Source organism: Musa acuminata, chromosome BXJ1-3 (assembly GCF_036884655.1).
Source record: "Musa acuminata AAA Group cultivar baxijiao chromosome BXJ1-3, Cavendish_Baxijiao_AAA, whole genome shotgun sequence".
In the NCBI taxonomy this organism is placed as follows: domain Eukaryota; kingdom Viridiplantae; phylum Streptophyta; class Magnoliopsida; order Zingiberales; family Musaceae; genus Musa; species Musa acuminata.
In genome coordinates, this window is record NC_088329.1 from 7,159,954 (window position 1) to 7,187,801 (window position 27,848).

Here is a 27,848-nt window from a genome sequence, read left to right on the forward strand (position 1 = left end):
GATCTGTCACTGCAACAAATATTCATACATGGTCACAAAACTTAATTGAACTCCTAACCTTGTTTCTTGACTCACCATGATGATGAGATGGGAAGTTGGTGATTATGCCTTATTTTGCATAAAACAAAAAAGAAATCATCAAATAAGTCACAATGGTTTTTAGTTTCAAGTCCATATCCAAATGATTGACATTATAATTAGTATGCTTTGCTTGATCACCAAGCAGTTTTTGGATTTGCCAAAAGTCAAGCGGAAGGCTAATAAACTGTTGGGTGATGAATCAATCATATGGCAGACTGTCACTGACACAAAAGTCTCAGTTTCAGCTCCACAACAAAGCTTCGAGATACAGTCTGCCCTGCTTCTTTAGAACTTGGCAGTAGCAGAGTTCTTGGAAATGTTTCAATTGAAGTTTACTGCAGACCACAACATATTAATGTGTATGCAACATCCAAATACTTGGTTATTGGAGAATACATTTAAGGGTTTATGTTTTTAGTCAGTAATCAGCTCTTATACTCCACAATATATAACCATCATTGTCTTTGCAGCAAAATTTAGATGAAAGCTTCTTCTTGTGTTCTTCATATGACAGTTGCAGAAAGATTGACAAATGCCAAGTGTGATGGAAGTGAAATGATTCATTTAGTTGAGTATAAATAATCCATGAAGAAAGGTGAAGTTGCAGAGGAAGTTTGGATTCTACAGTACTATAAGACATGCAACGTGATCGAAATGGCAACAAATTTGTTTCTTCCCTTTGAATGCTTAGGTTTTCCTCGATTGCAGGATTACAGGAAGCTTACTAGTGGCATTACACACAAGCAGAGTGCCAGGAACAACTAAGAACAAAGGTGGTGAGGCATGAAGCATACATTTTGATTACACAACTCACAGTTTCCATGTTGAAGGACAGACTTTGATAACACAAGCGATTAAACCATCCCAACTCCATATCTTGAATGCTCTTCTACTTCACAAAATGGCGACAACTTTAATCATTTGCAGAATCGCAGTTGGGAAGTTACTCATCAGATTTAGCCAGCAGCAGTTGAGGTAGAAAACTTATGTACAAATTGCCAAAAATCAGAAAAGAGAAAGCCTTCCAGAAATTTTGGAGGCAGTATATGTTCGAAGCAGAATTTTTAATTTTGCCCTAATTGGTATGATTCAAAAATTCGACAATCTTAGTCCGATCCGATCCACTTAAAAGTTAAAACCCCATTCTAAACTCTGTATTTTCCTTCACCGCCTTCTCTTTTGTTTCTTTTTTTTTTTTTTTTCCTTTCTTCCTCTTCCTTCGCCGTCACCTACTCGGCTTCCTTGTGCTCTCTACCGGTCCAATACTCAATGTTGAAAACCTTGTTCAACACATGCACAGTAATTTTAGGAGCTACCACAGATACACTAGGGATGAATGTAAAACTGTGACCACAATTATAGAGCGGGTAATTGATGCACAAAAGGTGAAGCCAAGCTAACCTCCAAATGCAAATAGGTACAATGCACTTGAATTGCAACTTATGGAAGATATAGACAACATACCATGTATTGATGACATTACAGTGCAGAACGCCTAACCATACCAACTATACCTGGCCAGTATTTATCGTCCTCGATGAGGTGTTGAGGTCAAATGTCTGATAGAGATGAGATGTGTACACAACAAATCACAAATTTAACGCCAAATGCAAATATGTACAACGTATTTGAATTGCAATTTATGGAAGATATATACAGCATACCATGTATTGATGACATTACAGTGCAGAACCCAAAACCGTACCAACTATATCTGGCCAGTATTTATCGCCCTATGCATCATCCTTGATGACCAAGTGTTCATTAGGGTTTCAAATGTCTGATAGAGATGATGTGTGCGCACAACAAATTGCACAAAATGTTAACATTGTAACGTCGAACAAAGGTCATCCAGAGCAGCATACAAAGGCAGAGCGGCTTTCGGTTGCTCTACAGTCCCCACAAGTATGTCAGTAGTAGTCAGATAAGGATCACCATAGAAGCGTGTATTAGCATCCTGACGGGTCACAACTAGGTTTCCTTCAAGCGACACTCCGACAAAAGCACCTGCATTGCAGTCAATATAAAGAAATTTATTATTTCTGTTTAACATCACGCAGAAGATACAGATGGAGTATATAGCAGCAAAAGAATAATCCAATGGCACTAATAAAGCTGAAAAGTGGATAACAATTAGCGAATCAACTCACTACCTTCTGAAGACGTAAGAAATTTTTTTGTATCTATTCTAGTCAAATACAAATGAAATTGTTTGTAATACTCTTTGAACAACTCTCTGCTGATTTAGATCAGAAGACTTGCATACAATTAAAGAGAGCATCACCACTGAACTAAGAAGAAAATAAACTGATCTCTGTAAAGTGAAAGGCCTCTGTTAACAAAGAAGAGATACAAAGTGGCGTTTAACTATGCATAGCTAGACTATGATACTCATGAGACCAATATTGTTCTATCTACCAAATTTATGACGGAATAGAAGGGATTACATACATGTCAGTAGAAAAGAGAGTACAACGCACAATGATCCAACCAATGCGAGGTCTGAAGAGGGTGAATACATGCAATCTTACTCTTGCAAATAGAGAGATCATTTGGTATCTCGAACCTTGATCATCGAGATTGCAAATAAGAATCCTTATCATGCACCAAGGCTCCCCTAGCCTCTTACAGAAGCATGTCTATGAGGAGATAAAAGTTGCCAAATCACTTATCACAAGAATAGATAAAAGATGGGTTATCTTGCCCCAGCCCATCACATAACTGCTTTTCCCTTCTTTTGAGAACATAACTTCAATAACACATTTCAAAGAATCAATAATAACCTTTGGTAATGAAGACTAGCATATCCTTAATTGTACTACATAGTTACCGCATATTTGTCCATAAACCAAATCCTAATATTTTACTAGCTAGTTTTAATTCTAAAATTGAGACAACTCCAAGGTTGCTTGAGTGTTATGTTTTTTATATATATTTTCTTTCAGAGCAACCAGAAACCTAGGAGACTCGAGCAGAAAGCCGTGATTGTAGAATTAGAAGATTTATTAGTTTGTTTCCGTTCATGTACAAAAACTTAGAACTTTTTATTTGGTCCTTAGGAAATCGAAGGACATTATAAAGACTAATTCGGCGACAATTTGGATAAAAAATTAAATGCTTATTTGCTCGTTTATTTTTTAAACTCCATTTTGTTGGAAAGAAAGCTGGTTGACCATGTCCATTGTGGCATGGTCATGAGATTTAGGTCACATCAGGTAATGATTATAAATATACATAACAGTCTTTAGCTAGTTGGCCATGCCTGAAAAGGTTGATCTTTCATAAATAACATAAAATCCCATATTTCTGCTGCCCTTTTTATATATACAATTTTAAATTCCAAATGCAGGACTGAAACAATAACAAGTTTAAGCTTACCAACTTCATTAAGAAAAACCCTAAACATCCAAAATGGTATTAAAAAATCTAAAACAGTTCAATGATTATACATACAGGACACTACTTGACATGCACAATGCATTAGTGTAAGCTTGAAAATTGATTTTTTTAAGATAATTACCTTTGCTACAGCTGTAAGTATAACACATTCCTGATCCTTTATCTCCAGCTCGAAGATCTGCTTCTAAGACTCTTCCAACAGGTCCTGCTGCAGCACTCAGTCCTGCCCCAAGGGAGAAATGCATACGGCTGCAGAATGTCTTCACTGCTTTAGAACCATGAAGCACTATGATGTAGTCCATCAGCTCTCCTCCGATCTAGGGTGATAGAGGCAGAAGAGGGACCAAATAAGGCAAATAATTTATCTTTAAAGACACAGAAGCAAAGTTCCAGAAGTTAGGCTAAGTTGGGTTGTGGAATTGTCAAACTCTAGTAAAGCTAAAATCTAACAAGAAAATTTTGAGTATTCAGATTGCTAGAGAAGCTGACCATATTAAAAGATTCTTAAATTAACTTAAATATGTACAATTCATATATTATAAGTTACCAAATTTGACTGACAAAATTCTAAAATCAGATTGGTCAAGCACATCTTGGATTCCATACTAAGCAGGACCATATACCTAGAGCCACTCTCCACTACATAGCCCTTGAAACAAAACATCACTCACCAAGAGTTTAACACATTAGTTAAGGCTAGAACTTGCTTGATAAAATCAAATTTTCACTTATTTAAAAATAACCAAATTTTCCTACACCATCACCAAATGGACAATGATATCATGCTGTTACGGCAGTGATAAAGCAGAGAGATGGAGGGCAGGCTGACACCATCTGAACTAAAAGAAGCATAAGCAATGAGACATGACATGCAACATTGCATGCAGACAACCTATAAGCTCACAGAACATCCATTTTTGGAGGTGCCAACATGCTGGTGCATCTTCTGGTAACATCTGTGATCTTACTTGCAATTCTCTGACAAAAGGCATCACTCAACCATGCAGAAAACTGATAATTGCATACTCCAAGTTGACAGTTTTGCTAGCTAAATGCCCTACAGCTCTAATTATGAGAAGAAAGAACCAAGAAGATAACTATAGTTTTTGAGTTTGTACCTGCGCTCCCCATCCTAGACCAACAGAGAGTATGGATGATGGTGCAGACCATGATCCATCTGACCTTTTTGCAACAACCAAGCCTGTCCCGAGTTTGTAAGTTAGAAATGCACCAACTTTGGCAACTGTCAGAATAGCAAGCCCTTTTGCTCCCCTCAAGACTGCCAAAGGAATAGATCTTTCAGGATTTAATCTGGCAACCTACAAAGGAATCATAACCATAGATGGTTATCGTTGAAGCCTCAGTAAAAAATTGATTCCATGAAAAAATAAACAGACCACGATAATAGGTGGGGGCAAAATGTATCACCTTGCTATAATTCTTCAAAGTATTCGCTGCCTTGTATATCTCGTGTTCCATTGATAAGCCCACAGGAAGGTTTAACCACCCTCTAGAACATGTCCAATCCATAACATCATGCTTTGCTGATTGCATAGCATTGCTAATTGAGTTGATCAATAATCCCTGCAAAGGATCAAGCTTATCATAGCATGCATCACACACCCTTTGAGGATCCCGCTCTCGAAACTTGACTGGTAACAAGCATCTTCCTTTCGAGCATGCTCTACAAAAGATACCCCCACAAAATCGACAATGATGTCTTCCACGAGTAAGGGCTGTGAAAGGTGAAGCACACTGCATACAAGCAGCAGTGCAACTATCTGGCAGCCATTCTGGAGGATCTGCTTCCAGAACTGCCCGATAAGCATTATAGTTGATAGCTTCTGCCTCAAGAAATGGTGGTGCACTTGGTATGTAGACAGATGGATGAAGGAAACCGCCTCCACTGTCTTCAGAGCCCAAAAATAATGAACTTGAGGTAGGACTTTGTAGCGGTTGAATGCCATTGCTTTCTTTGTTCCTGCCAGTGAGAATAGCCACTATGCCACCGAGTACATTTTTCAAGTTCACATCAATTTGTGCTCTGGACTGTTCCAAATGGCCATGATCGTCACCTGAATCATATTCATCTGACAATCTGGAGACAGTTGAAAACTTACATGGAACTTGCTTTGAGCATCTTGGTGTTGAAGTGCAAGTCTTGTCAGGAGCAGGCCAGAGATCATTTTCAAAGTCTTCTACAAAATAGTCTTCATGGTCATTTTTAGAGACTGAAGCATATGTATGAATACCTCTTGATGTCTCCATTCATTTACTGAAAATCCTGCGGTTACAGATATAAAGAGCTTTTCCTATAAATCATTAGTTTGTTAAGAATATACCCAGAGCCTCTACGAAATGAATAACATGTACCATATAAGAATAAAACACTCCACTGGAATGGGAACATAACAATATTTGAACTTCTCATAAAGGAAACAGAATACCAAATCTTAAGAACATTCCACTGAAATGGGAATATAATAATACTTTTACTTCTTGTAAAGGAAACAGATTACCAAATCATAAGTTAAAAGCAACATATTTTTCAAATTACAGCAAGCAAGATCTACATCAGCATGAGAACACAATCAAAGCTTAAATTATTTCGTATGGTAAAATAATATGGCATCAATTTAATTTTTATTAAATAAAAGCTTATATTATTTCATATGGTAAAATCATATGGCATCATGGTTCTACATATTGCAGCGAACCCGTATATACCACTCGGTACATATACTGGCCCACCATGGTTCTAGATATCAGGCAGAGTGGTATATACTACTTGGTACATATACCGGTCCACCATAGTTCTATGTATCATGTGGGCAAAATATACCATACTCAGTACATATACCATTGCACTAGGTTACCAACATGCGAACCATCACGAACCAGGAGATCCACTTCCAAAACAAAGCTTACCATCCGGTTCTGCCACGTGTTCATCGCCTTCAATTCTTTCCCCATACCTCTCGCATGTTGCTCCCTACCAAAAACCTGCTATTCATCTTTTTCTTCCTTCCCTTCTCATCCTCATCCTCATCCTCCTCTTCTTCCTCCATTGCCACCTCCCCTCCCCTTTTTCTTCACCGCAACCTCTCTTCCCTGTCTTCTCCACAGCAGACTCCCCTCCTGTTCTTCTCCTTTTTACCATTGTATGTTCTGACATACCATGTGTCAACATGCCAAAATGGAACAAACCCGTACGGGTCCACCAATGGATCGACACAGGTCCAGTACCCAAAATTAAAATCGTTACGTGACATGATACAAAAAAAAAAAAAATCTGACAATACCTTCAATTTCTGATTCAGTGACCTAAAATTGATTTTCAACCTAAAAGTTAAACTCAAACGGTCAAGGAGTTGGAGAATTCTCCTAATGGCATAAGAACAATAGGTTTACTTTCAGCACAAGAATTCCAAAGTTCAATGGCTAACCATTGGCCAATGGGTTACAAATTTCAATTGCTACAACAAGGATTGTTCTTAGCTAGCAGATCTCATCAACAAAAAGAAGAATCTCATTCAGGAAGGACTAATTCCAAACAAAGATCATTTTGTTGCTCAAGCATAGAGATCATAACATATAGTGAAACCTTCCCACAAAATGTTTTAAAACAAGGTTCTATGGTGTAGAAAATGGAACCCCTACTGAAAAAATCATAGAAAGGCACTACAGAATCCATCTATACGTGTCTGTGCATCTGATGTACTTTCATCCATCATATATTTCAACCGAAACAAGGAAATCATTTGTTAATATTCAAAAGACATGTTTCACCAAAGAATAAAGCAAAGTCCATTTGACTAATCAGCCACCTACATCCTCATGCGAGAAAACAAATAAATTTGATAATCAAAGAAGCATTCGACAAGAACCATGAAACCTAACAATTTCTTAGCCTGAAATTCATTAGAAGCCTTAATAAGAAGGAAGAATGCCAACAAAACCATGACAAAATTGTCACAATAGGAAGCACAGAATGAAATAATCTCACCTCTCCTAAAGGAGCACAACCTAAACAAAGAACAATAGGGGAAAAATTATCAAAATCAACAACTTCTCAACCCTAAACTCAAAAAAAGCCCTGACACTTGCCCAAGAACATCATAGCAAAGAATAGCAACAAGGTCAGGGCCAAAAGAAAGAATCACAGGGGAAAACTTCCACAAGAACAACAGAACAAAGAAGCGCAACTAGATCATGACCTAAACAACGAATCGTAGGATAATTTAATAAAAATAAACAAATTCTCAGCCCTATATTCACAGAGAAAAAAACCTGAAAACTTGGGAAAAACATCACAATAAAGAAATGCAACCAAATCACGACCTAAACAAATAATCCTAGGAAAAAATTATACAAATCAACAAGTTATCAACCTAAATTCACCAAAAAAATGAAAAGATGGGAACAAACATCATGATAAAGAAAAGAAACCAAGTCAGGACCCATGCAAAGAATCATAGGGAAGAAATTATAAGAATTCTCAATCCTAAACTCACATAAAGCCCCAAAAAATTGGACTCGCATCAAAGAAGCGCAACCAATATCACGACCAAAACAAAGAAACATAGGAAAAAGAACGGTAAAATTCAGCAATTTCTCAAACCTAAATTCACAAAAAAAGAAACCTGAAAACTTGGGAGAGAACATTACAACAAAGAAATGCAACCAAATCGTGATCTAAACAAAGAATCCTAGGAAAAAATTATAAAAATCAACAAGTTATCAACCTAAATTCACAAAAAAAAAAGAGAAAGAAAACCTGAAAACATGGGAAAGAAAATCACGATAAAGAAATGCAGCCAAGTCACCAAACAAAGAATCATAGTAAAGAAATCATAAAAATCGACAATTCTCAACCATAGATTCACAAAATCCCCAAGGGCTCACACCAAAGAAGCAGCAACCAAGTCACTACCAAAACAAAGAATCATAGGAAAAAAGAATGACAAAAACCACCAAATTCTCAACACTAGTTCCACAAAAAACCCAGGAAATTTGAACAAGAACAGAACCACAAGAGAGAGACACCAAATCACAACCAAAACAAAGAATCCTGGGGCAAAAATTGTAAAATTCAATGTATTGTGAACCCTAAATTCACAGAAATTCCCTAAAGCTTGGGCAAGAACATCATAACAATCAGGCACAAGAAATCACAATTAAACAATTAAGAAATAGGAAACAACCGATGAGATTATCAAGAATTTTCACCTCCACATGCCTCGACCGAAGAAATCTTAAGAGCACGAACGAGAACGCGTAAGATGGGCTTCGAGGAAGGGAGAGCCATTTTTATTGGATGCGGATGAAGGCCCGACGACATTGGATTCTATCCGCCCGAAGACATATTGGATTCGGGTCTTACCCGCATCCTCTTCATCCGCAACCCCGCCTCTTCTTTGCCTGCGACCTTACTAGGGCAGGGGGAGCCTCTCCGGTCCCCGCGGCGGAGGGTAGTGACGGATGTGGCGAACGGCAGGCAGCCTTCTCTGGTGCCAAGTTTAGTAAGTGATTCAGTTTCTTGGAAATTAGTTGAAGAATTTAACGGGAAAAGAGATGAATTTGGATGACGGTGAATGGCAGTAGAGAGTAGAGAGTGGCAATTTTTGTGGGCAACCTTTTGACCTCTCTTCTTTTATCTCCGTCTAGGGCAAAGTTCTTGTGTTTGGATGGCGAATCTTGGTAAAAGAGTAGACATTGAGAATCTTCTTTCGCTTGGAGACGATTTGCTTGGGGTTCTGAAGAATAAGAAGGATGTCGATGGCCTGATGCAGTCTTTGGAAGGGGCGAAGCTGCTTCACTTCTCATGTAGTTCTGATTCCAATAACACTGGGAAATGGATAGAAGGTTAGGTTTTCCTTCACCTTTCTATGTACACCTTAATCGTATCAGACAGATCGCATCTTAGGACAGATTCAAAAAGATTGAGACCACATTTAGATTGCTTGATGAAACTACATTGCGGCGCATCCGTACTCCCATATAATTCGTGGAATCACATCTTAGTAGGTTTTAGTTATGTGATATATTAAAACCATCATGATCTCTACTGCAAGTTGCGATAGTCGAGGAATGAATTGTTCCGAAGACACCATACCAATTTATTTTCTCACTTATTTGAATACATTTGATTAGTTTAGGGGGTTATTTTGCATATGTCATAAGTTACCACATGGAAACATCTAGAATAATTCTATTCTAGTTTCTTAGATTACTGGAAAAAAAAAAAATCAAATGTGAAAATAATGGAAGAATCATATCTTTATTGTGATTGAAGATCAAAAATTCTGATCGAAGATATTACAAATAAGATTTATTTTCTCGCTTATTTGAATACATTTGATTAGTTTAGGGGGTTATTTTGCATATGTCATAAGTTACCACATGGAAACATCTAGAATAATTCTATTCTAGTTTCTTTGACTACTGAAAAAAAATATCAAATGTAGAAATAATGGAAGAATCATATCGTTATTGTGATTGAAGATATTACAAATATTTGTCGCTACCAAGATGGAAGGCTATCATCGAAAGAAGAAGATTATCTTCTTCGAACAAGAAAAAAAAAAAGATTTATTTGATTTAATTTAATTTTTTTCTTTCTATATATATATATTTTGTCCTTGGACCTATAAAAAGGGTTGAAACAGAGGATCATTGGTCAATGAATGTGCGAGACCTTCATCATGCGAGTATGCTCCTTTAGCAATATGGTAGTTAACATATATTTCCCTCTCTTTCTATTCCTACTTCACTTCTCTATATATATAAAAGAAAAACTCACTGTTGCTCATTCGACATCACCTATTTCTGAGGCTTATACAGGAACTCTAAGTGTGTTTTGAGAACAAATTTGCGAGACCAAAGATCAAATTTCCTCTTTCATGTGAATGAATGGAACACTCAAGAATCCCTTTGATGACCGTCTAATGGAGCTGTGTGAAGCTTAAACTATCATGTTTTCATTTGAAAAGGAAGCTCTCATTGTGAACTTTGTATTGGCAAAGTTCATATTGAGTTATATACACTGACAACGAGAAATGAGAACCATTAAGGTTATGTTTCATCAGCTTTTCTCAGATGGATTTTATTTGTTAATGGTTAAGGTTCTCAAAATTTTAAGCTCTTTAGACAGGGTTCGCGAGACCAAAGATCAAATTTCCTCTTTCATGTGAATGAATGGAACAGTCAAGAATCCCTTCGATGACCGTCTAATGGAGCTGTGTGAAGCTTAAACTGTCATGTTTTCATTTGAAAAGGAAGCTCTCATTGTGAACTTTGTATTGGCAAAGTTCATATTGAGTTATATACACTGACAATGAGAAATGAGAACCATTAACGTTATGTTTCATCAGCTTTTCTCAGATGGATTTTATTTGTTAATGGTTAAGGTTCTCAAACTTTTAAGCTCTTTAGACAAGGTTCGCGAGACCAAAGATCAAATTTCCTCTTTCATGTGATTGAATGGAACACTCAATAATCCCTTTGATGACCGTCTAATGGAGCTGTGTGAAGCTTAAACTGTCATGTTTTCATTTGAAAAGGAAGCTCTCATTGTGAACTTTGTATTGGCAAAGTTCATATTGAGTTATATACACTGACAACGAGAAATGAGAACCATTAACGTTATGTTTCATCAGCTTTTCTCAGATGGATTTTATTTGTTAATGGTTAAGGTTCTCAAAATTTTAAGCTCTTTAGACAAGGTTCTGATACCACAACAAAGTGATTTTTATCTATGCTTACATATGATGTTACACTGCAGACTGCCAGAACAAGATACAAGCATGTGAAGAGAAGATTGACAGGTCAAAAGATGAAACATCCTATGATTCTGAACTGGATCATCTTCAACATGAATTGGATGAGAAATTGCAAGAGGAACATATGCTACAGCAAGAACTAAGATAAGTCTTGGTTATTTCAGTTTGTCTGTATTTTAAAAAAATGATCTAGTTGTGGAATAGCACATATTAGACTATTGCTCATGTACCTTCTATGTGATTCGACACAGCAGTTCGGGATGAACTCATTGATTTAGAGCATCAGAGAGTTTCTATTGAAGATCGAAGAGTGATGATCAAGAAAACAGAAAAAGATCTGATAAGGGCACGGTAAGGATATACATTACTTCATTTTATTTCATACTAGGACTTATTCATAAATTGCTATTTAATGCATATATTCTTAGATTGCCAGCATGGATCCTGAGTTTTCAATTTAGCTGGCTCAGTAACTATGACTACAAAATTTAGCCACGTTAACAACTTGTAAACTAAAGATTATTCAGTGGAAGGACCTGCTTTCTATTCACCAACTAAAATCAGAACAGTCTGGAAGAGTAGTTATTCATTTGTTAGTAGTTTTGCACTTCTCTTGTTTGTATAATTTGACTGTCGACTTTAAATATTGTGTCAAATTTCAGTGTGTAAAAGAAAATGTTAGTTATGTAGATGATGGTTGAACAGATATGGAACGGCAAAGCATTGTCAAGAACAATATTGATGTCTCTTGTATATTGAGTTTCTGGAAAAGGAATGGTTATACAGACATTTTTTATTGTACTAACAAATTTTACAGGTTTGGCAAGAGTATATGACAGATATGATCCAACACAAAACAAAGTCAGTGAGAAGACCCAGAGAAGGAAAATTTATAAGGCCGCATGAAGAGTATAGTATCTACTGGAAGATGGATGACGAGCTTGCAGCTCGAGTAGTTAAGAAAAAGATTTAAGCATAGGAAGGGAAAGGGACATAACTAGTGAAGGTTCTGATCAAAGCATTACAAAAATATGCAGATAATCAGATTAAGAGAAAGCACATGAAGATTAAACCTGTCAAGTGGGAATAAGACCTTTGATTTGTTAATTAGAACAATAGTTGAAGCCCTGTGACTAATATGCTTGGAGGATATCGTATATTTTAATTAAAAGACTGAAAGTTTTTGTTTTTCTTTTTACAGAAATTGTCTTTCCATGTGTGCATCAGTGACGAACATCATCCCAGATTTTGAAGATTGGACCAGAATTTCTGGCAGTATCCTTTTGTCCATAAGTTTGCTGTTGCCCATTGTTTTTAATTTACTTTCCATTTTATTTTGCCTCATTTAGTATATTCTTTTGCCAATTCTTTTCTGATGTTATTGAGTTCTACCAAGCACCTTTTTTTTTTTGTGTGGTTACGATGGCTGAATTGTTTCTCCGAAGTTTATTATGGCAGTGTTATCCTTGAAAGTAACCAGTGGTCATAGATAGGAATAAGAAGAAAGTTGAGAAGTTTGAGTTTGAAAGGACAGAATCTCCTCTTAATGTTTGCAACAAACTGTGGAAGATGGCTTAGTTGTCGCTTGAGTTGCTGTTTGTTCTACCTGTCATACTCATCATTCTTCAAGTGCACCTGCTTCATATTTCTCGGGTGAATGACAAAACCATGTATAGCAAAAATCAACAATTTGCTGCTCTGTGCAAGTCTTTTGAGGATTGAGTTATTTCTTTAGAGGCTTAGTAGTAGTAGTAGTTTCTGAATGTTATTATCCTAAGCACCAGAATATATGCTATGTGGTACAATCTCATGATTTCTCATGTAATATAAGCACAACAGGCTTATGTATATTTTTGCCTTTGGAATTATCTCTCCAGTATTCTTCTTTACAGGGGCCTGTTCCTTGTCTAGAACAAGCAACTCTCTGGGATCCAAATTGTCATGTCTTGGCAATGATGCATATGGTGCAAGTAATATATAGATCCTAGTAGGGTTTCTGTTTTCCTTGCAGTGCAGACATGCATTGGACCTGTTGAGCTTTTGGTCTCTATCAAACCTAACATTCATTTGCATGGCTTTTCAAGTTGCTAAATTTAATGAACACATTTTGAAAGTCAACTCTGTTTTCTGCAGTTGCATTTAAGCATTCAAATGATAATTGTGGATGACCAAGAAGCAAGAAGAACTACACCTGCCATTGGTGAGTTTCGTGATTTGAATAAGTAAAATCTTGATTCTCTTTCTTTTCAGTTTTTGCAAATGGTAGCTGCGTTTTAAACATCAGTACAAAACAAAACCTAGATTGCTACTATTTCCTGTTTACATCGATTCATTGACATGATTGACAAAGGTGATGAATACATGACAACTGACAGGTGAACATTCTTCACTTCCAAGAAATAACAGTTGCAGGAAAATCAACTCTGCCCATGCTCAATTTCATTTGGATCCTGTCAGTACGAAACCAAGAAAAACCAAGTAAACAAGAAAAAAACAACAACACAGTAAAAGAAAAACAAGATTCAAAGCTGGTAGTGGAAAAAGAATTGGTGCTGTAATTGTCAAGCTCATTGGAGTACAAGTAGCTATATTATTATTTACATGGGTGAGACTTATGGATCATAAACATACTGCCATCTGAAAGAATTATATGTATATATACATATACTTCAAACCACTACAGCAGTGGCAATACATCATTTGACCTGATCTTTTTTACACGATTCTGGAAGATAAAACAGTTGACGGAGTCCGAGAACATCCTTCCGAAGAAATACCTTCTGTCGCTGTCATTTAAAGCATCACTAGATCCTTGTGGGAGAAGGTGAGGATTGAATGGGACATTAGAGAATATATGATCCAAATGAGTTGGCATTAATGACATAAAGTCTCTCCATTGTTAACCCATTGCGCAAAGCTATCAGAAAATTCGCTTGCAGTGTTGGCTGTTTCAATGGTGTTGTAAGGCAGTTGTATGTCGATTTTTTCTCCCTGCAACAACCAAAAAAAAAAAATCAGATTATTTGCCCTCTGGACAGTGTTATAAGGAAATAGTATCTCGACTTTCTTTTGTCCCTGCAGTGAAAGCAAACATTAGGTAATTGACTTGAAACAGAAGGTTAAGAAATTTTTATCTCTTACAGTAATGAGCTTCTAATATGAAATCAAAACTTATGATTTCATATAGCTTGATCTTAGAAGATGAATAAAATAGTGACACCATTTAACTCCAAAATGCCATTTGGGTGCAATTGGTATTTCAGTTAGATACATGAAAGTATCAATCGACAATTAAACTGAGAATTGAATTATCACACACATACATCTAACACAACAAGTACAACGAAACGATGATGTTAATTAAGATTATAAAATACAATAATACATGATAGGGGACCAATTAGTTTGTCTCGGTGCAGCCCGTGGGCGTGCGAGGTATTGTCCGCTTTGGGTGTATGAGTGCCAAAGGGTTTTGTCCTTTCGGAGCGTATGAGCTCCAAAAGGTGCCTCTGAGGGTAAGGGAGGCTTGGCTGCCTTATGAGCGCTTGGCTCCCCCACTCCTCAACCGATGTGGGACTAAGTTGGCCCTATCGGTGCAGCCCGTGGGCGTGCGAGGTATTGTCCGCTTTGGGCGTATGAGTGCCAAAGGGTTTTGTCCTTTCGGAGCGTATGAGCTCCAAAAGGTGCCTCTGAGGGTAAGGGAGGCTTGGTTGCCTTATGAGCGCTTGGCTCTCCCACTCCTCAACCGATGTGGGACTAAGTTGGCCCTATCAGGTAATCTGATAGGGGATTACCTGATAGGGGACCAATTAGCCTGTCTCGGTGCAGCCCATGGGCGTGCGAGGTATTGTCCGCTTTGGGCGTATGAGCGCCAAAGGGTTTTGTCCTTTCGGAGCGTATGAGCTCCAAAAGGCGCCTCTGAGGGTAAGGGAGGCTTGGCTGCCTTATGAGCGCTTGGCTCCCCCACTCCTCAACCGATGTGGGACTAAGTTGGCCCTATCAATACATATCGAAAAATAATTTGAGCTACAATTCCAATCTGAAAGACAATAAAATACGAAACTGAAAAACCACATCATTAATCCACGAAATTTAGATACCCTCAATCGAAGAATCATGTGTTTTGGACGTTGTTGACTTCTGCATGAGATGTTTAATTATGAAGAATATCAACTGCATGAAGCAAGTAGCAAATCTGTTATTTGTTAAAAAAAATATCACACTAAAATTAATCACATAAAATTTTTGTTCAGAGACCAATCGTGTTCGTTTTTTGAACTTTCCAAGTGTCAAGATCAAGATTATTTTTTAAATTCTCAAATTCCATGGCATACATTTGATCTAACATATGTATGTGCCATTTCGAATATGCATTCTTTTGTAGTGAATGCAGTAATGTGTTAGCAATGTGTTCACCGAAGGCGTATCTGCCTCAACTCTGTCACTGCGGCTATGTCCGGTTTGTTCTTATGCCTTGTATTTTTCATGTTTGCTGGGTCTAATTAAAGACCCAAGTTTTCACACAACTCAATTAATTAGGGTTTCTTTCACAGTTAACCAAAAAATCATACAAGCAGCCCTTCCTGATCGGTCATTTTTCAATCAATCAAATCTGGATTCTGGATTAAGAAGAACACACCAAAGAAACTGATTCTAAGTCATTTCACAAGTAAAGAACGGAATCTTGTACCTTTATGATAAACCGATTTTCTATGAGAAGTGTGGCTGCTTCATTAGTTCTGCCATTGGTGACATGTTTAGAAGGATGATTCTTGACTGCAGAGTTCAGTATTATGGACCTAAAAACACATAACAAAAATATCAAGATCACAGAAAGTTTATTTGCATCCTAAGGAAAAATAGGTTGTGCAGAGACTAAAGCTTAGAAACAATATTTTGTCGGATGAATTGCATTGTTTAGCACACAAACAGACACATGAATGTATTAGAACCTTTAAATCATGGTCCTAATTAGCTTATCAGGTTCTGCATTGAACAAGCGGAGTCCACAATTATTTTTAGATATTTAAAATCGATGTTTCTGCCTAGGCTCGATATTGTGCCCATGATTACTTTTCCTTCATGAGGTTTCTTATCCTTGTCTTCTGTGTTTTAACTTTTTCTTTTCTTGAAACATTCTTACCCCAACCACAGAGAGCATTGCTGTCTTTAGTTTTACATCTTTTTATGGGTTAAAATTGCATTAGGCTATTTAACGAAGCAATTATCTCCTGACATCATAGTTTGATAATCAATCAACTGTAGCTCTTTTTTCTTTTGTCAACTAATGCTTGGTTTCAAAAATATTATATTGCTTCCATCATTTAGGTTTCAGTTGGCAATTGTTCAGATTCTTGAGAATGGACTGTCTATACTCTATAGTGGCTAGATGGTCAATATAAAAGTCAAGGAATTTTGCTGCCTTAATGTTCAAAATAATTAAAATATGCTTTGGCACAAAGGTATTTTTGTTACGAGGAATATACCACAAAAAACATGCTGTCCGGCAAAACAAAGATGTTATGCAATCTAGGAATGAACCATTTAGGAAAACTACTAGCAGAAGAAACATCTCAACCTGCAACAAGGAGACAGAGGTAGGTATTACCTGTCATTTATTTCTCCCTCAAAAGAGTTACCAGAAGATAAAAGTGAATCAAGGCCCAGAAAATTTGACTGCCAATCTTTATACAAGTAACTATATGCACTATCTGCAAAAAGCTGCCCATGAGACAGCATGGAATTGTGCCTACAAAGATAGCCAAAAATAAGTATAGTTAGTATGGTGATGCAAATATTAACAATTCTCTTCCCCATACATCTCAAAGGGCTAATGCAAGGCAAGCTTGAATGCCAAATAAATAGATATGGCCACCAACCCCATTTCCTAATGAGATCATAGATATGAGCACACTAAACTCTCAGATCAATGACTCCACCAGCAAATAGTTACTAGAATGAATTTTAGGTAGAATGTAGTTTGCCATTTTGAATATGTTGTTATTAGATACAACAAAATAGAAAAAACTATTTCCAAGGGAATCACATCAATTTTGACTATGCACACAATCAGAAATAAACTTAAAATGAGTAGCTAACCTGTGATGTGATACATCTGCATCACACTTGGAAATTTCTGTTGATAAACTTGAATCAGATAAACACTCGGCCTGCTCTTGATGTTCTCTTTCAGATAATGTTGAGCATGAGAGGTCTTTTTGGCCAAAACCACAGCTGGATAGAGGAGTACAGCTTTCATGGAGTATATTTCCATCTGATAGTGATCTTCTGATAAATGTCCTGTATAAACACCAATATTTAACATGATAAAAGATAGCTGCAGCATATAGCAGATACAAAGATCAGGAGAACCATACATATCATTGGGATATCAACCGAAAAAATCATCGATTAAACAAACTTGTCTGATTCTTTTATCCCTCTGTTGTCATACCTACTAAACTTAAAAGTCATGGAGCATATAGGAACAGAGTATGGAAAGAGGAAAAGAGATCAAACATATTTCAAAAGTACTAAAAGTGGAATGCAATCCATGATCTGATATAACACGACAATAGGAACATGCAGCAAGGGCAAGTAAAATGTATAACGAGCATGCCTTCGGAAACAAAATCATATAATTAGTTAGAAGTCATGAAGTTTGAGAAAGCTAATTGCTAGTGTGATATTTCTTCTCGTTGCAACAATACATATATACAACACAGAAGGATAGCTGAAATAAAGTCTCGATGATGATGATTTGATTGAGGAAACCAAATACAGTACAGCCCATTATAACCAGATAAGTAGATGGAATTATGAAGATGAAAGTCTTAACTCAGTGAAGGTAAACAACCACATTCCAGTATAATGCACAAAATATGTCTAATAATACCTCGAATTTTCATCAGTAAAAGCATGGCCATTTTTCCCAAAACCATAATGCTGAAGTGAATTAAGCTCCCAAATCGCTGGTTCACCAAGTTGAGGTTGAAAGTGTCCCAGAAATCTGCATGTCATAACCGCAATAAGTTGGCATCTCTAGGCAGAACATAATACACTATTGTATTTTGCACAAAAATGGAGATCCTTTTGTACATAAATGTGAGATATAAAAAATTTCAATGGAAAAACTTATACATACAGATCTATTGCAGCCTGTTTTTCGACATCCATATAGGCATTGCTATAATATCTTTGAAGTGTTCTGAAGAACTCTTGAGATTGGGTTGCTGCTTGCCATTGACCTCTTCTTTCAGAGAAAATCTACCAAGTATTACAAATATGAACTATTAAACGTAAACCAGGAACTGCACATTATCGACAGTTAAAATAGCAAACAGGTTAGATTAACAAAATATAACCTTTCTACAGGGAACTTCTAGTGGTATTAGTTTCCGACATGTGCATCGAAAGAAATTTCTTGCACAACTGTCCAAATATATATATATATATATATATATATATATATATATATATATATACAAAAATTTAGAACCGTAATGGTTATATATCAGTTATGATATTGCAACTTCTTAACTAAAATCAAACTTCAAAAGGATCCGAACCATAGTTGATTAGTTCATTGTGATTCTTCCATCCAAAAGAGGAATAACTGGTAATGGAAATGTCTGTCAATTTAAGATAAAATGTTCCTTATCATGCATGACAAAAGGTCAAGAAGATTCAATACAAGAAAACATAAGATAAGATGTAGGTAATTGCAACCATTATTATGATTCCCGAGAGGCCCAAGTTAATGTTACTTCTAAGGCTCAAATCCTTGTTAATTTAACCAATAATAAAACAGGATATAACTATTTGTAAGTAATGAATTCAAATGAAAGTGTTAGAAAATGAATTGGAAGCAAAAAGGGATATCCTACAAAAATATTGCAGTTACCATGATGCTTCAACTTTCGAGGAACTAGAATTAATAACTAGGTGACATCAGGGAAAAAGGTACCTTTTTATGAGCAGCAGAACCACCATACTGCAGAGAAAGTGTGTCGCCCATTGTCTCATAATATGTCATCAAGTCATCAGCCAAGGATGCATCTAGATGAATACTTGGTAAACTAGATAAATTCAGTGCATGAAGTTGATGCCCAAGTGCAGCTAAACCATAGGCATACTGAGCAACATTTGTGCGATCTAGGCAATCTATGCAATTTGTTCGCAGAACACCTGTCTGATACCTAAGAGATTTAACTGAGCAATGTCCACCATTGCTAACTTGAACCTGTGCTGTTTCCAATCCAGATATATCAGAATCCATATTATCTTCTTGGGTTCCATCTTCAAACTTATCAATGTCATCTGTACCAGTGGTGTTGCCGCCACTACTGCTACAATGATTATTACACAAACAGTCACCAACATCATCCATCCTAAACATAAAAAAGGCAATTTATATGATGAATTCAAAGGTCATTTATATCAATATAAATGAAAGTAGACATAATGGCCCAAATCCCAATATGATAAAAGCAAATAATTTTAGTCAAAGTCCATGCCATATTGCTTGGTTTAAAAACACAACCAATGTTTTCAAATAATGAACAATTAGTCAATAATATAACAATAATTCTTAAAATGTCATATATTAGAAAAAACAGATTCATCCCTTTGCATATATATGTGGAACATAAACTTAACATGCAAATCTAATACCATACAAACAGATGCAGTTCTGAGATATAATTCATGACATTAGATGAAGTTCTATGACAATTTTCCAACAAGAAACAATTACTTACATCAATGCCTACATTTGGGCCAAATTATGTTGAATAGAGCTTGCAATAAACTCATCCCTTTGTATAGATGGCGTGGAACATAAATCTAAACAGCAAGTCTAATTTCATCTATATAAATGCAATTTTGAGATATAATTCATGATGCTAAATTTTTTTATGATTAATCTCCAATGCAAAAGCAACCAATCATCTCAATGTCTAAATTTGAGCCAAGCAGTGTTGCATAGAGCTTGTAATAGATGGCTAGCATATGCTTAGTTATCATATACTATAAGAAAATTATCACAAACCGTAGTCATTTAAAAGAGGGCCTCATAACCATCCTCCCATTTCTAATGTAGAACAAAACAATCTTCCTCAATTAATGTCCTTGTCATAGCCCAAGACCCATTTTTATAGAATAAAGTACATGTAAGGTTTTCCAACATAATTCCTTATCATACCCAAAAACTAGTCAACTCTGATACCAATTGTCACAACTTTACCCGATGTAACTTGATGATTACGAATGACGTGACTCAAATTGCTTCAAACCTAGGTTTACATTACTAGACTCATCTAACCCTCTATACCTTTGTAACCATCCTTGACTTTCAATATAGGACCCAATCAAGGTGTCACATAGATCATGGTACTTAACTTTAAAACATCATGTACATCTATATCTACCACAATACTTGGAAATGATCAAACAAGATTTAGAGTCTTAGACAGAAGTAACAAAAATTCAACTTCATGCAAAACTATAAAGTATGAGCACCAAATATGATACAACAAAATATAAGTACAATTATATGGTGAAACCCGAAAACATAAGATGCAGAATAATGAAGCCAAAAGATTAAATGATCAAAGAAAATTTATATTTGTTCATCGCATACATCAATTACATTACATGATAAATCTTCCTAGAGGCAATATATTGAAAAACACAACTCGAACTTTTATTCTAACATTGGGTATGTTGGCAAGATGTATTTTCACAAGCAGGTTTCTTGCTTTTGAATGACTATATTTGGTTATTCAAAGGCTTGATAGGTTTGTTGGGCAAATACACTGTCAAAAAGAATGCAAAAAAACAAGACCAAAATGAAAAGAAAATGGTGAGAACAATTAAAGCTAGAGAATTCACTAAATAATAACACAAAAGTGAGAGATGTTAACTAAATCTAAATATTGGTCAGATATCAGATATATCCATAATCTTTGGTATAATAAGGAGGTAGAGTTACAAAAAGTTAAAATGTCACAAGTCTTTTTCTTACAGTAGAAAAAACATGTAAATTTTGTTGCTTCTAGTACATATTTGTATTGACATAGACAAACTTACATAAAATTAACAAAAGGCAGTTGCTTTATCTACGGAGTCTATTTGAGCAGAATAAGTGGAATACTTACACAAAATTGGGCCACCTTAAGTCACCTTCATGCCTTGGTGCTGGTGCCGTTTCACAATAAAAGAAGCCCGTTAACTTTAAAGTACGTGATGCCACTTTTCCCAACAATGTAAGCACATTTTTAGCTTTCCTGTAATAAAATATCTTATCAGATTTATATGATTTAGCAATTATTTCTTTCCAAGAAGTATGCAACTATGGATCACACAAATAAATATCAAAAGAAACCAGTTACCTTCGAGAATGCTTATGAAGGTCCCAATGTAAGTACTTTAGATGACTTTCTTCTGACAGATTCTTATTTATAAATTCAATTGCATCGGCAAATTCTGATCGTAGAATAGATTCCCTAGGCTTCTTTTCTTCTGACTGTTAAACAAACAACGATAAAAAAGGGTGACAAGAGTGCAGTGGTCATCAGATGACTCTAAAAATGTGAAAGTACTAACAGAATTGGACCACATGTGCTTTATGCATGAGAAGAAACTAAAAAGTCTTATAAGACATACCTTAATCAAGTTTAAAATAATAATAGGGTTTCGGTATCTGTTTGCAAGATTCTCAAAATGAAGTCGGGTAGCTTCATAATCTTTATCTTTCTTCACTGTGAAAGGGGAAAACAGTAAGATAATTGCTTATAGGAACATGTTGTTGATTTTCAAAACTTACAGATAATATCTGGCTTCAGATTAAGTTTTGAGGTTTCTTGAGACCAAAAAAGAGGTATGGAACCCCTATTCTGAACTACAGAACTAAGACATGTTGGAGTTCCTCCAGGAATGTCTTTAAAGACGATCTGCTCTGTCTCAACATCATTTGCCACGCTACCATTTCCATTAACACCACGCTTCAGATACCTTATCCACAGGAACGAAAGTGTTGTCAAGAATCAAAGATGAAGCAAGAATAAAGCTCAATGACAAGCGAAAAAAAAGCCAATTTTCCTGAATTATATTGCAATGAAAACTAGCTACTCTTCACTACTTGGACTTAACAAATCCAGTCCATTGAGAAACATGAAATATAAATGTTATAATGAAAGAGTATAACAACCTGGTCCCAGCAAAATGTCGTGAACGCCTAGCAATGAGAGTCAACCAAAAATCTTTTCCACAAATTGAAAGTTTCACCTGAGTTAAAGAAACCACAGCAATTATTTGTTGATTCTTTGATAAAAATAGAAAAACATAACGTGAAACCCAAATGTAATCAAGAATGAGAAGGTAGTAAAATTTCATGCACCAATATAATGTTTAATTATAATATTCTTGTTATTTGACATTTACAATAATTGTACTTTCTCAAGATAGGTTGCATAAGTAGCAATTTTGTATATTGAAATGCAAAAACTATATTGAGTTTGTGGTCATCTTAAAGAAATAAGCACACCGACATCAAGTAAAATGAAAGGTTCAAATAAGATGTATTTGTAATTAATATGAGCGGCTGAGCACTTTCCTTCTATCTCTGCTCTTATCATTCAAAAAAAATTCTATATCTTACAGAAACATGGCAAGGAAACTGAAGATATAAATTTGCTCACAGGTTGTAATGAATTTGGCTTTTTAACCTTCAGATTTTTGTGTTTTGTCTTCTTGACCTTAATGGCACCTTTTCTCACTGAATAAGATGCAACATTTACTCACTGGCACCTGAATGAAGTCTCAGAAAATTCTACTGTTTCACTAGAAAACAAACAATTCTACTTCAAATTTGTGCCTTATTCTACATTTTGGTGGTCAAAATGCATTTATAAGTTAAGGTAAATCCTTCAATTCTATTAACATAAAACAATCAAAAGCATCCTCAAAAATCTTAATTTATCACAAACCATAATCATTTAAAATAAACAAAATATGGCTTAGTAAAATTTCCATCATGAGTTATTAGTTCATCTGAAAATACTGATCAATCGAGATTCCTAATATTATTCATTTATGATGTTTTTCACCAGTTGTTGATGGGATAACATAGAAAAGAAAGAATTAAAAGGTTAAAATATCTTTTTATACATCCAAAACTGACTGAATTGAATTTTACCTGCTTAAAGAAACCATATACTAAGTCAACTGTCCATAGAGTATTCTTGAGACGTTGATGAACCTCACGGGTCAAGAACTCATTCCAAATGAACATAGTCTCATATATCATGTGCCCGCTTTGACTCTCACAAACATTCTTTTGTAAGCTTTGCATAATGTGGTATGAGTAGCTAAAGAAGAAATCTTTCGTAAGATCCACCATGCCGAAGAGCTTCTTGTATCTGTCAGCAAATGTTTTTTTAGTTCTGATAATACTCTACAGAAATCCTAAAGAAAAAAAACTGTTCTACACGAGGATCAAGAATGTATAATACATTGCATCATACGAAATTTTAACTAGAAAATAATAAATAAACATTATTCCATTATGTAAAATTTCAAAAATGCATGAAACTTAGATATATTAAATCCCAAAAAACAATAAGTTGATAATACATAGAGAATCTTCTACTACAGTGAACTACAATGGAGAGTTATTAATTACATATGACTTACTCTCATAACTAAAAGCAATCAAATTTTAATGTCTTTTTCAAGTAAATGGACAAGGGTATGGTTTCTGAAAATTATGAGTAACAATGTAAATTTTGGAAATTTCCAATTTGCATATAATTCCAAATTAAAAGCAAAACATCTGAATTATCATTGTAAGTACCAAATAAATCTGATGTTACAAAACATTTTCATCCACAAACACAAAGTCTACAAGCTTTACAAATAATGAAAATTATGGTGGAGTGACATACCTGTACTCCATCTTAGCATTAGCCATATCACATTGGACATTACAATTTGGAACTGCAATGATTTCACTCTTAGTCACAGCATAAACTGTGTGACCAAATATAACACCAATTTCTTTTCTTTCGGTTATGAGCAGCATGTAGTAAGGCCCCAAGAACTTAACAAATCCTGATAAAAAAAAATCCTTCAGTATAATATTATTCAGAGTGAAAACAACAAAATACCCAATGAATCAATAATGAATTGAGATTGCACTCACCAGCAATACCATAACAATTGGTGACAAACTTTAGTCCACCAGTCGATTTGTTTCCCTCATGTACTCGATTTAACAACTCTTTACATTCACTTTCTGAGTATGTGGTTGAGTCCTCACAGATGTTAAGTTCTGAAGATTCTGACCTATCAATCTTCAATACTCTCCATAATGCTTTACTTTGGTTCCTTCCAATCATATAAAATTTCTGCAGCATAAAGCAGCAAACAAATATTAGTATTTTTGTAGGATCATAAAACAATGAACAAGAAAAAAATTCTAGCATCACACATCTATATAATGGAACTCGTCATCCTTCATCTGAATGTTTGCAGGAATGGAAAAAAAAAAAAATGATTAAATAAGAATACCATAGAGTGTAATTTAATCTTTTATCAATCTCCCAAGAACAGATGATAGTAAATTAAACATGACATATAACCAAACATTTCCATGTAACTTAAAAAGCAGTAAGAAACATAGAACCTCTAATTTAACTAGAAATCCAAAATAAGATCACTATGGGACTAACTTATGCTGGGAGGGTAAATTGAAGGACTTCCACATTAGATGGTGACTGTTAGCACTGTTTGAACATATGCTGAAGACCCAGAGAAAGGATAAGTAACAAAAAACCAAAATATGGAAGCTAAAGCAACTAAATTCTGGAACCAACGTCAATATAAGAAAAGCAAAATGCAGTGTTGGGTCAAAATATAAGCATCATTGCATCAGTTAGTCACCGCGGCAAGGAACTGATGAATAAGCTGGTAAATTTTCATTGATAATGGGAGTTGACTTTCCTCAGATTCAACAGTAACCAAGAAATTAAAATTTCTTTATTACCACAGACGGGCCGAGAAAAAAATCCTTACCGTTTGCATATAGATCATATGTTCCAAGAAAAAAGAATAAACCGAACAACATCAAAGAAACCAAAATCAAAATATGCAAAGAACGTAGCAAAAAACACAAAATCGCATCTTTTGATGATTAAGCAATGGGATTAATTAAGAAAAACAAAGAAGAGACCACGAAATTATAACCAAGTCAGATTCAGAAGGAAAAGATATCTTTTTGAGTCAGTTTTTCTTACAGAATGAGTCTCGTAGAGCTCAAACATCTGGAGGTAGCAGTTGGCGTCGTTGATCCGAGCCTCCACCCCGCCCTCTGCTGCCATTCCGTCCGGATCCCGAGCTCCGGGATCGGACCACGTCACTTGGACATCCAAATCCTCCGAGATCAGGCCGTCCGCCGCCGCAGTCCCAGGTTCCCCCGCGGCTGCTTCAAATACAGCATCTTTTTCCTCTCGCCTCCCTTCTCCGCCGCCACTCACCGCTCCCCCAATCCCCCCTCTTCCATCCAATAAACCAGAGCAGGAATAAACGGAGAGAAGAGCAGACAAAACAATCAAAAACCAGAAACTTCTGATCTCGTGAAACAAAGATCGAATCTTTGAGCTTGTGAGCCGAAAAAGATGCGGCAGAGCACAAAATCACGACAAAATCGACAGATTTCGGGGCTTCGGTAATTGGAAGAGGGGAACAGAACAAGAAACAAAGGAGACCACCACACCCCCACCTCCAATTGCAAAGAGTTGGGAGGAGGAGAGCAAAATAACCGGAAAAGAACACAACGAAGACGACGAATTCCAATCACCAAACAAAGACCTCTCTCTCTCTCTCTCTCTCTCTCTCTCTATTTCTATTATATTCATATGAAGTGTAACCAAATATGGAAGGCATTTGTTATGTTACTGTTGCGTTTTATCGTGTCCAACAACGAGTCAGGCACAACTCGGAGCTGAATCAGTTGCCTCACCTCATCCATCATCTCATGCTCTCCTTAATGTAGCATTAAGCATTCCCTAGGATGATTGGCTTGTAATGAGGAACACACTGCAAGTTTAGTGTTGGATATGTTCTTGAAAGCTTGTGATTCCCATTTACATGTTTCGAGAATAAGAATGTTGAGAAGGATTTAATTTATGTGACCTATAAGAGAGAGAGAGAGAGAGAGAGAGAGAGAGAGAGAGAATGTTCTTCCCAAAAATAAATAAATAAATAATGTTATTTTTTATCTCTTAAAAATCAAGACAATATGTTATTAATTCATATGTACACATACGACAGGGTCTAATCTTCCGTGCTCACTGAGTCGACTCGGTCGGGTTCCCGAGTTGAGCACGTGAGAGCGAGGCTTTTACTACGCCTCGTCGTTGTCGTGCCCGCCTCAATCATTAGATTTGAACGAGTCACACGTTTCCTCAGCCCTCCACACAATTTTGGTCACATTAATTAATAAGTAAGCAGCAATGGAAGGCAATTAATTATAATTTATGTGATCATTCTTTCCCGGAAACTCGAATATTCCATATATTCATTCCTTCTCGGCAAAATTCCATGAGTAAAGCAATTATTTTTAGGCATGCAAACAAATAATAATAATAATAAGGAAAAGAAAACACATCAATTAGTTAATCCATCTATATCATTCAGAAAAATAATCAGCTGTTAAATACTGATCGATATCGAGCTAAATTTACTGTATTACTCCATCTATATTATTGTTGGTATTTGGATCATTAGTTTTAGATGTAAAAGAACCTAAATTTACTATGTTGGCTGATAATATAGTAGATTCCAAGCTTGTCTCTCAAAATACTGTAAAGAAGAGGAAACAGGGTATCCTTTGTTTGATTGAGTGCAAAGAAGGGCATATAATTGGCACCAATTATTGTCAACTCATTCCACCTGCAATCCTCGACAAGCACCAATTTGTAAGTCGTCAGAGAATGGGTCACAGAATGGGAAATGATCAACTTAGATTCATGCACGTCTTCTTTATTTTCCTTGGAAATTATTTGATAATGCTCTTTGGCCAGCTTTAGCATCATTTTAAAGCAAATGAAACAGGCATGATAAGGATTTGGTCTCTCGGAGGCTTACTGTATCTGACGTGAGAACTTCTCCTCCTCGAAGAAACATTGTTGTTTGATCTGTGAAGACTATTTGTGTGTTTCATACAGCTGGGTCAATTGCAGAGAAGTCGAATGAGAGAATGTCTTGCAGAGCTGTGAAGTCCACATTTGAAGCAGGAGATGGAACAGAACTCACCATTCGGTTGGATCAATGACAGGAAGAAGCCACAATAATGACAGCCTCCTTCCTGTTCGAGTCCACCATTAAAGGAGGTCAGCATTGAGGTATGATCCAATGTCTGGAATTTGTTTCACGGATAAAAATAACAATGTTACAGATTAAATAGCATCACAAGGATGATGACAAAAACACAAAATGAAGCAGATTAAATATTCCATGGTCAATGTTCATAATCAACAAAGAGAAGGGGAGATTGATGGTGACACTCCCAAATCACCCACCCCCAAG

General features: G+C 36.0%; 3 protein-coding genes across 9 annotated transcripts; 1 reads left to right on the forward strand and 2 right to left on the reverse strand.

The window, feature by feature from the left end:
- Positions 1-1,697: 1,697 nt before the first annotated feature.
- Positions 1,698-8,844, reverse strand: LOC135582825 (uncharacterized). Of its 5 annotated transcripts, none has more exons than XM_065121966.1 (6): positions 8,710-8,844; positions 5,601-5,764; positions 4,909-5,529; positions 4,599-4,799; positions 3,602-3,797; positions 1,698-2,088 (listed from the first exon to the last, which is right to left on the reverse strand). In XM_065121966.1, exons 2-6 carry the CDS (start codon positions 5,664-5,666, stop codon positions 1,904-1,906), a joined length of 1,269 nt encoding a protein of 422 aa, XP_064978038.1. In that variant the 5' UTR covers positions 5,667-5,764; positions 8,710-8,844; the 3' UTR covers positions 1,698-1,903. The 5 variants fall into 5 exon arrangements, with proteins under 5 accessions (XP_064978038.1, XP_064978043.1, XP_064978049.1 ...); XM_065121971.1 differs by having other exon boundaries at positions 5,601-5,792; positions 8,710-8,816; XM_065121977.1 differs by lacking the exon at positions 8,710-8,844 and adding an exon at positions 8,685-8,708.
- Positions 8,789-13,150, forward strand: LOC103977812 (kinetochore protein SPC24 homolog). The gene is made up of 6 exons (XM_009393439.3): positions 8,789-9,002; positions 9,148-9,345; positions 11,264-11,405; positions 11,511-11,612; positions 12,463-12,536; positions 12,742-13,150. The coding sequence occupies exons 1-6, from the start codon at positions 8,798-8,800 to the stop codon at positions 12,837-12,839; spliced, it is 819 nt and encodes a 272-aa protein (XP_009391714.2). The 5' UTR covers positions 8,789-8,797; the 3' UTR covers positions 12,840-13,150.
- A 646-nt stretch (positions 13,151-13,796) lies between these two features.
- LOC135619683 (phosphoinositide phosphatase SAC3-like) lies at positions 13,797-26,152 on the reverse strand. Of its 3 annotated transcripts, none has more exons than XM_065121949.1 (16): positions 25,556-26,152; positions 24,463-24,667; positions 24,206-24,371; positions 23,458-23,680; positions 22,471-22,547; positions 22,087-22,274; positions 21,927-22,021; positions 21,653-21,786; positions 21,419-21,547; positions 19,228-19,606; positions 18,406-18,527; positions 18,157-18,270; positions 17,361-17,561; positions 16,870-17,010; positions 15,952-16,060; positions 13,797-14,252 (listed from the first exon to the last, which is right to left on the reverse strand). In XM_065121949.1, the coding sequence occupies exons 1-16, from the start codon at positions 25,637-25,639 to the stop codon at positions 14,136-14,138; spliced, it is 2,484 nt and encodes an 827-aa protein (XP_064978021.1). In that variant the 5' UTR covers positions 25,640-26,152; the 3' UTR covers positions 13,797-14,135. The 3 variants fall into 3 exon arrangements, with proteins under 3 accessions (XP_064978021.1, XP_064978015.1, XP_064978009.1); XM_065121943.1 differs by having other exon boundaries at positions 19,228-19,609; XM_065121937.1 differs by having other exon boundaries at positions 19,228-19,651.
- Between the last annotated feature and the right edge of the window lie 1,696 nt (positions 26,153-27,848).

Excerpts from the sequence above, each read along its gene's own strand:
- LOC103977812 (XM_009393439.3), top strand. The coding sequence starts at position 8,798 with ATGCGGATGAAGGCCCGACGACATTGGATTCTATCCGCCCGAAGACAT. Across the intron at positions 9,346-11,263 it reads CACTGGGAAATGGATAGAAG|ACTGCCAGAACAAGATACAA; the intron begins GTTAGGTTTTCC and ends GTTACACTGCAG. Across the intron at positions 11,406-11,510 it reads ATGCTACAGCAAGAACTAAG|AGCAGTTCGGGATGAACTCA; the intron begins ATAAGTCTTGGT and ends GTGATTCGACAC.
- LOC135582825 (XM_065121955.1), bottom strand. The coding sequence starts at position 5,748 with ATGGAGACATCAAGAGGTATTCATACATATGCTTCAGTCTCTAAAAAT. Across the intron at positions 4,800-4,908 it reads CTTTGAAGAATTATAGCAAG|GTTGCCAGATTAAATCCTGA; the intron begins GTGATACATTTT and ends ATTCCTTTGTAG. Across the intron at positions 3,798-4,598 it reads GTCTAGGATGGGGAGCGCAG|ATCGGAGGAGAGCTGATGGA; the intron begins GTACAAACTCAA and ends CTATCACCCTAG.
- LOC135619683 (XM_065121937.1), bottom strand. The coding sequence starts at position 25,639 with ATGGCAGCAGAGGGCGGGGTGGAGGCTCGGATCAACGACGCCAACTGC. Across the intron at positions 22,022-22,086 it reads TCTGAAGCCAGATATTATCT|TGAAGAAAGATAAAGATTAT; the intron begins GTAAGTTTTGAA and ends CCCCTTTCACAG. Across the intron at positions 17,011-17,360 it reads GCAGATGTATCACATCACAG|GCACAATTCCATGCTGTCTC; the intron begins GTTAGCTACTCA and ends CTATCTTTGTAG.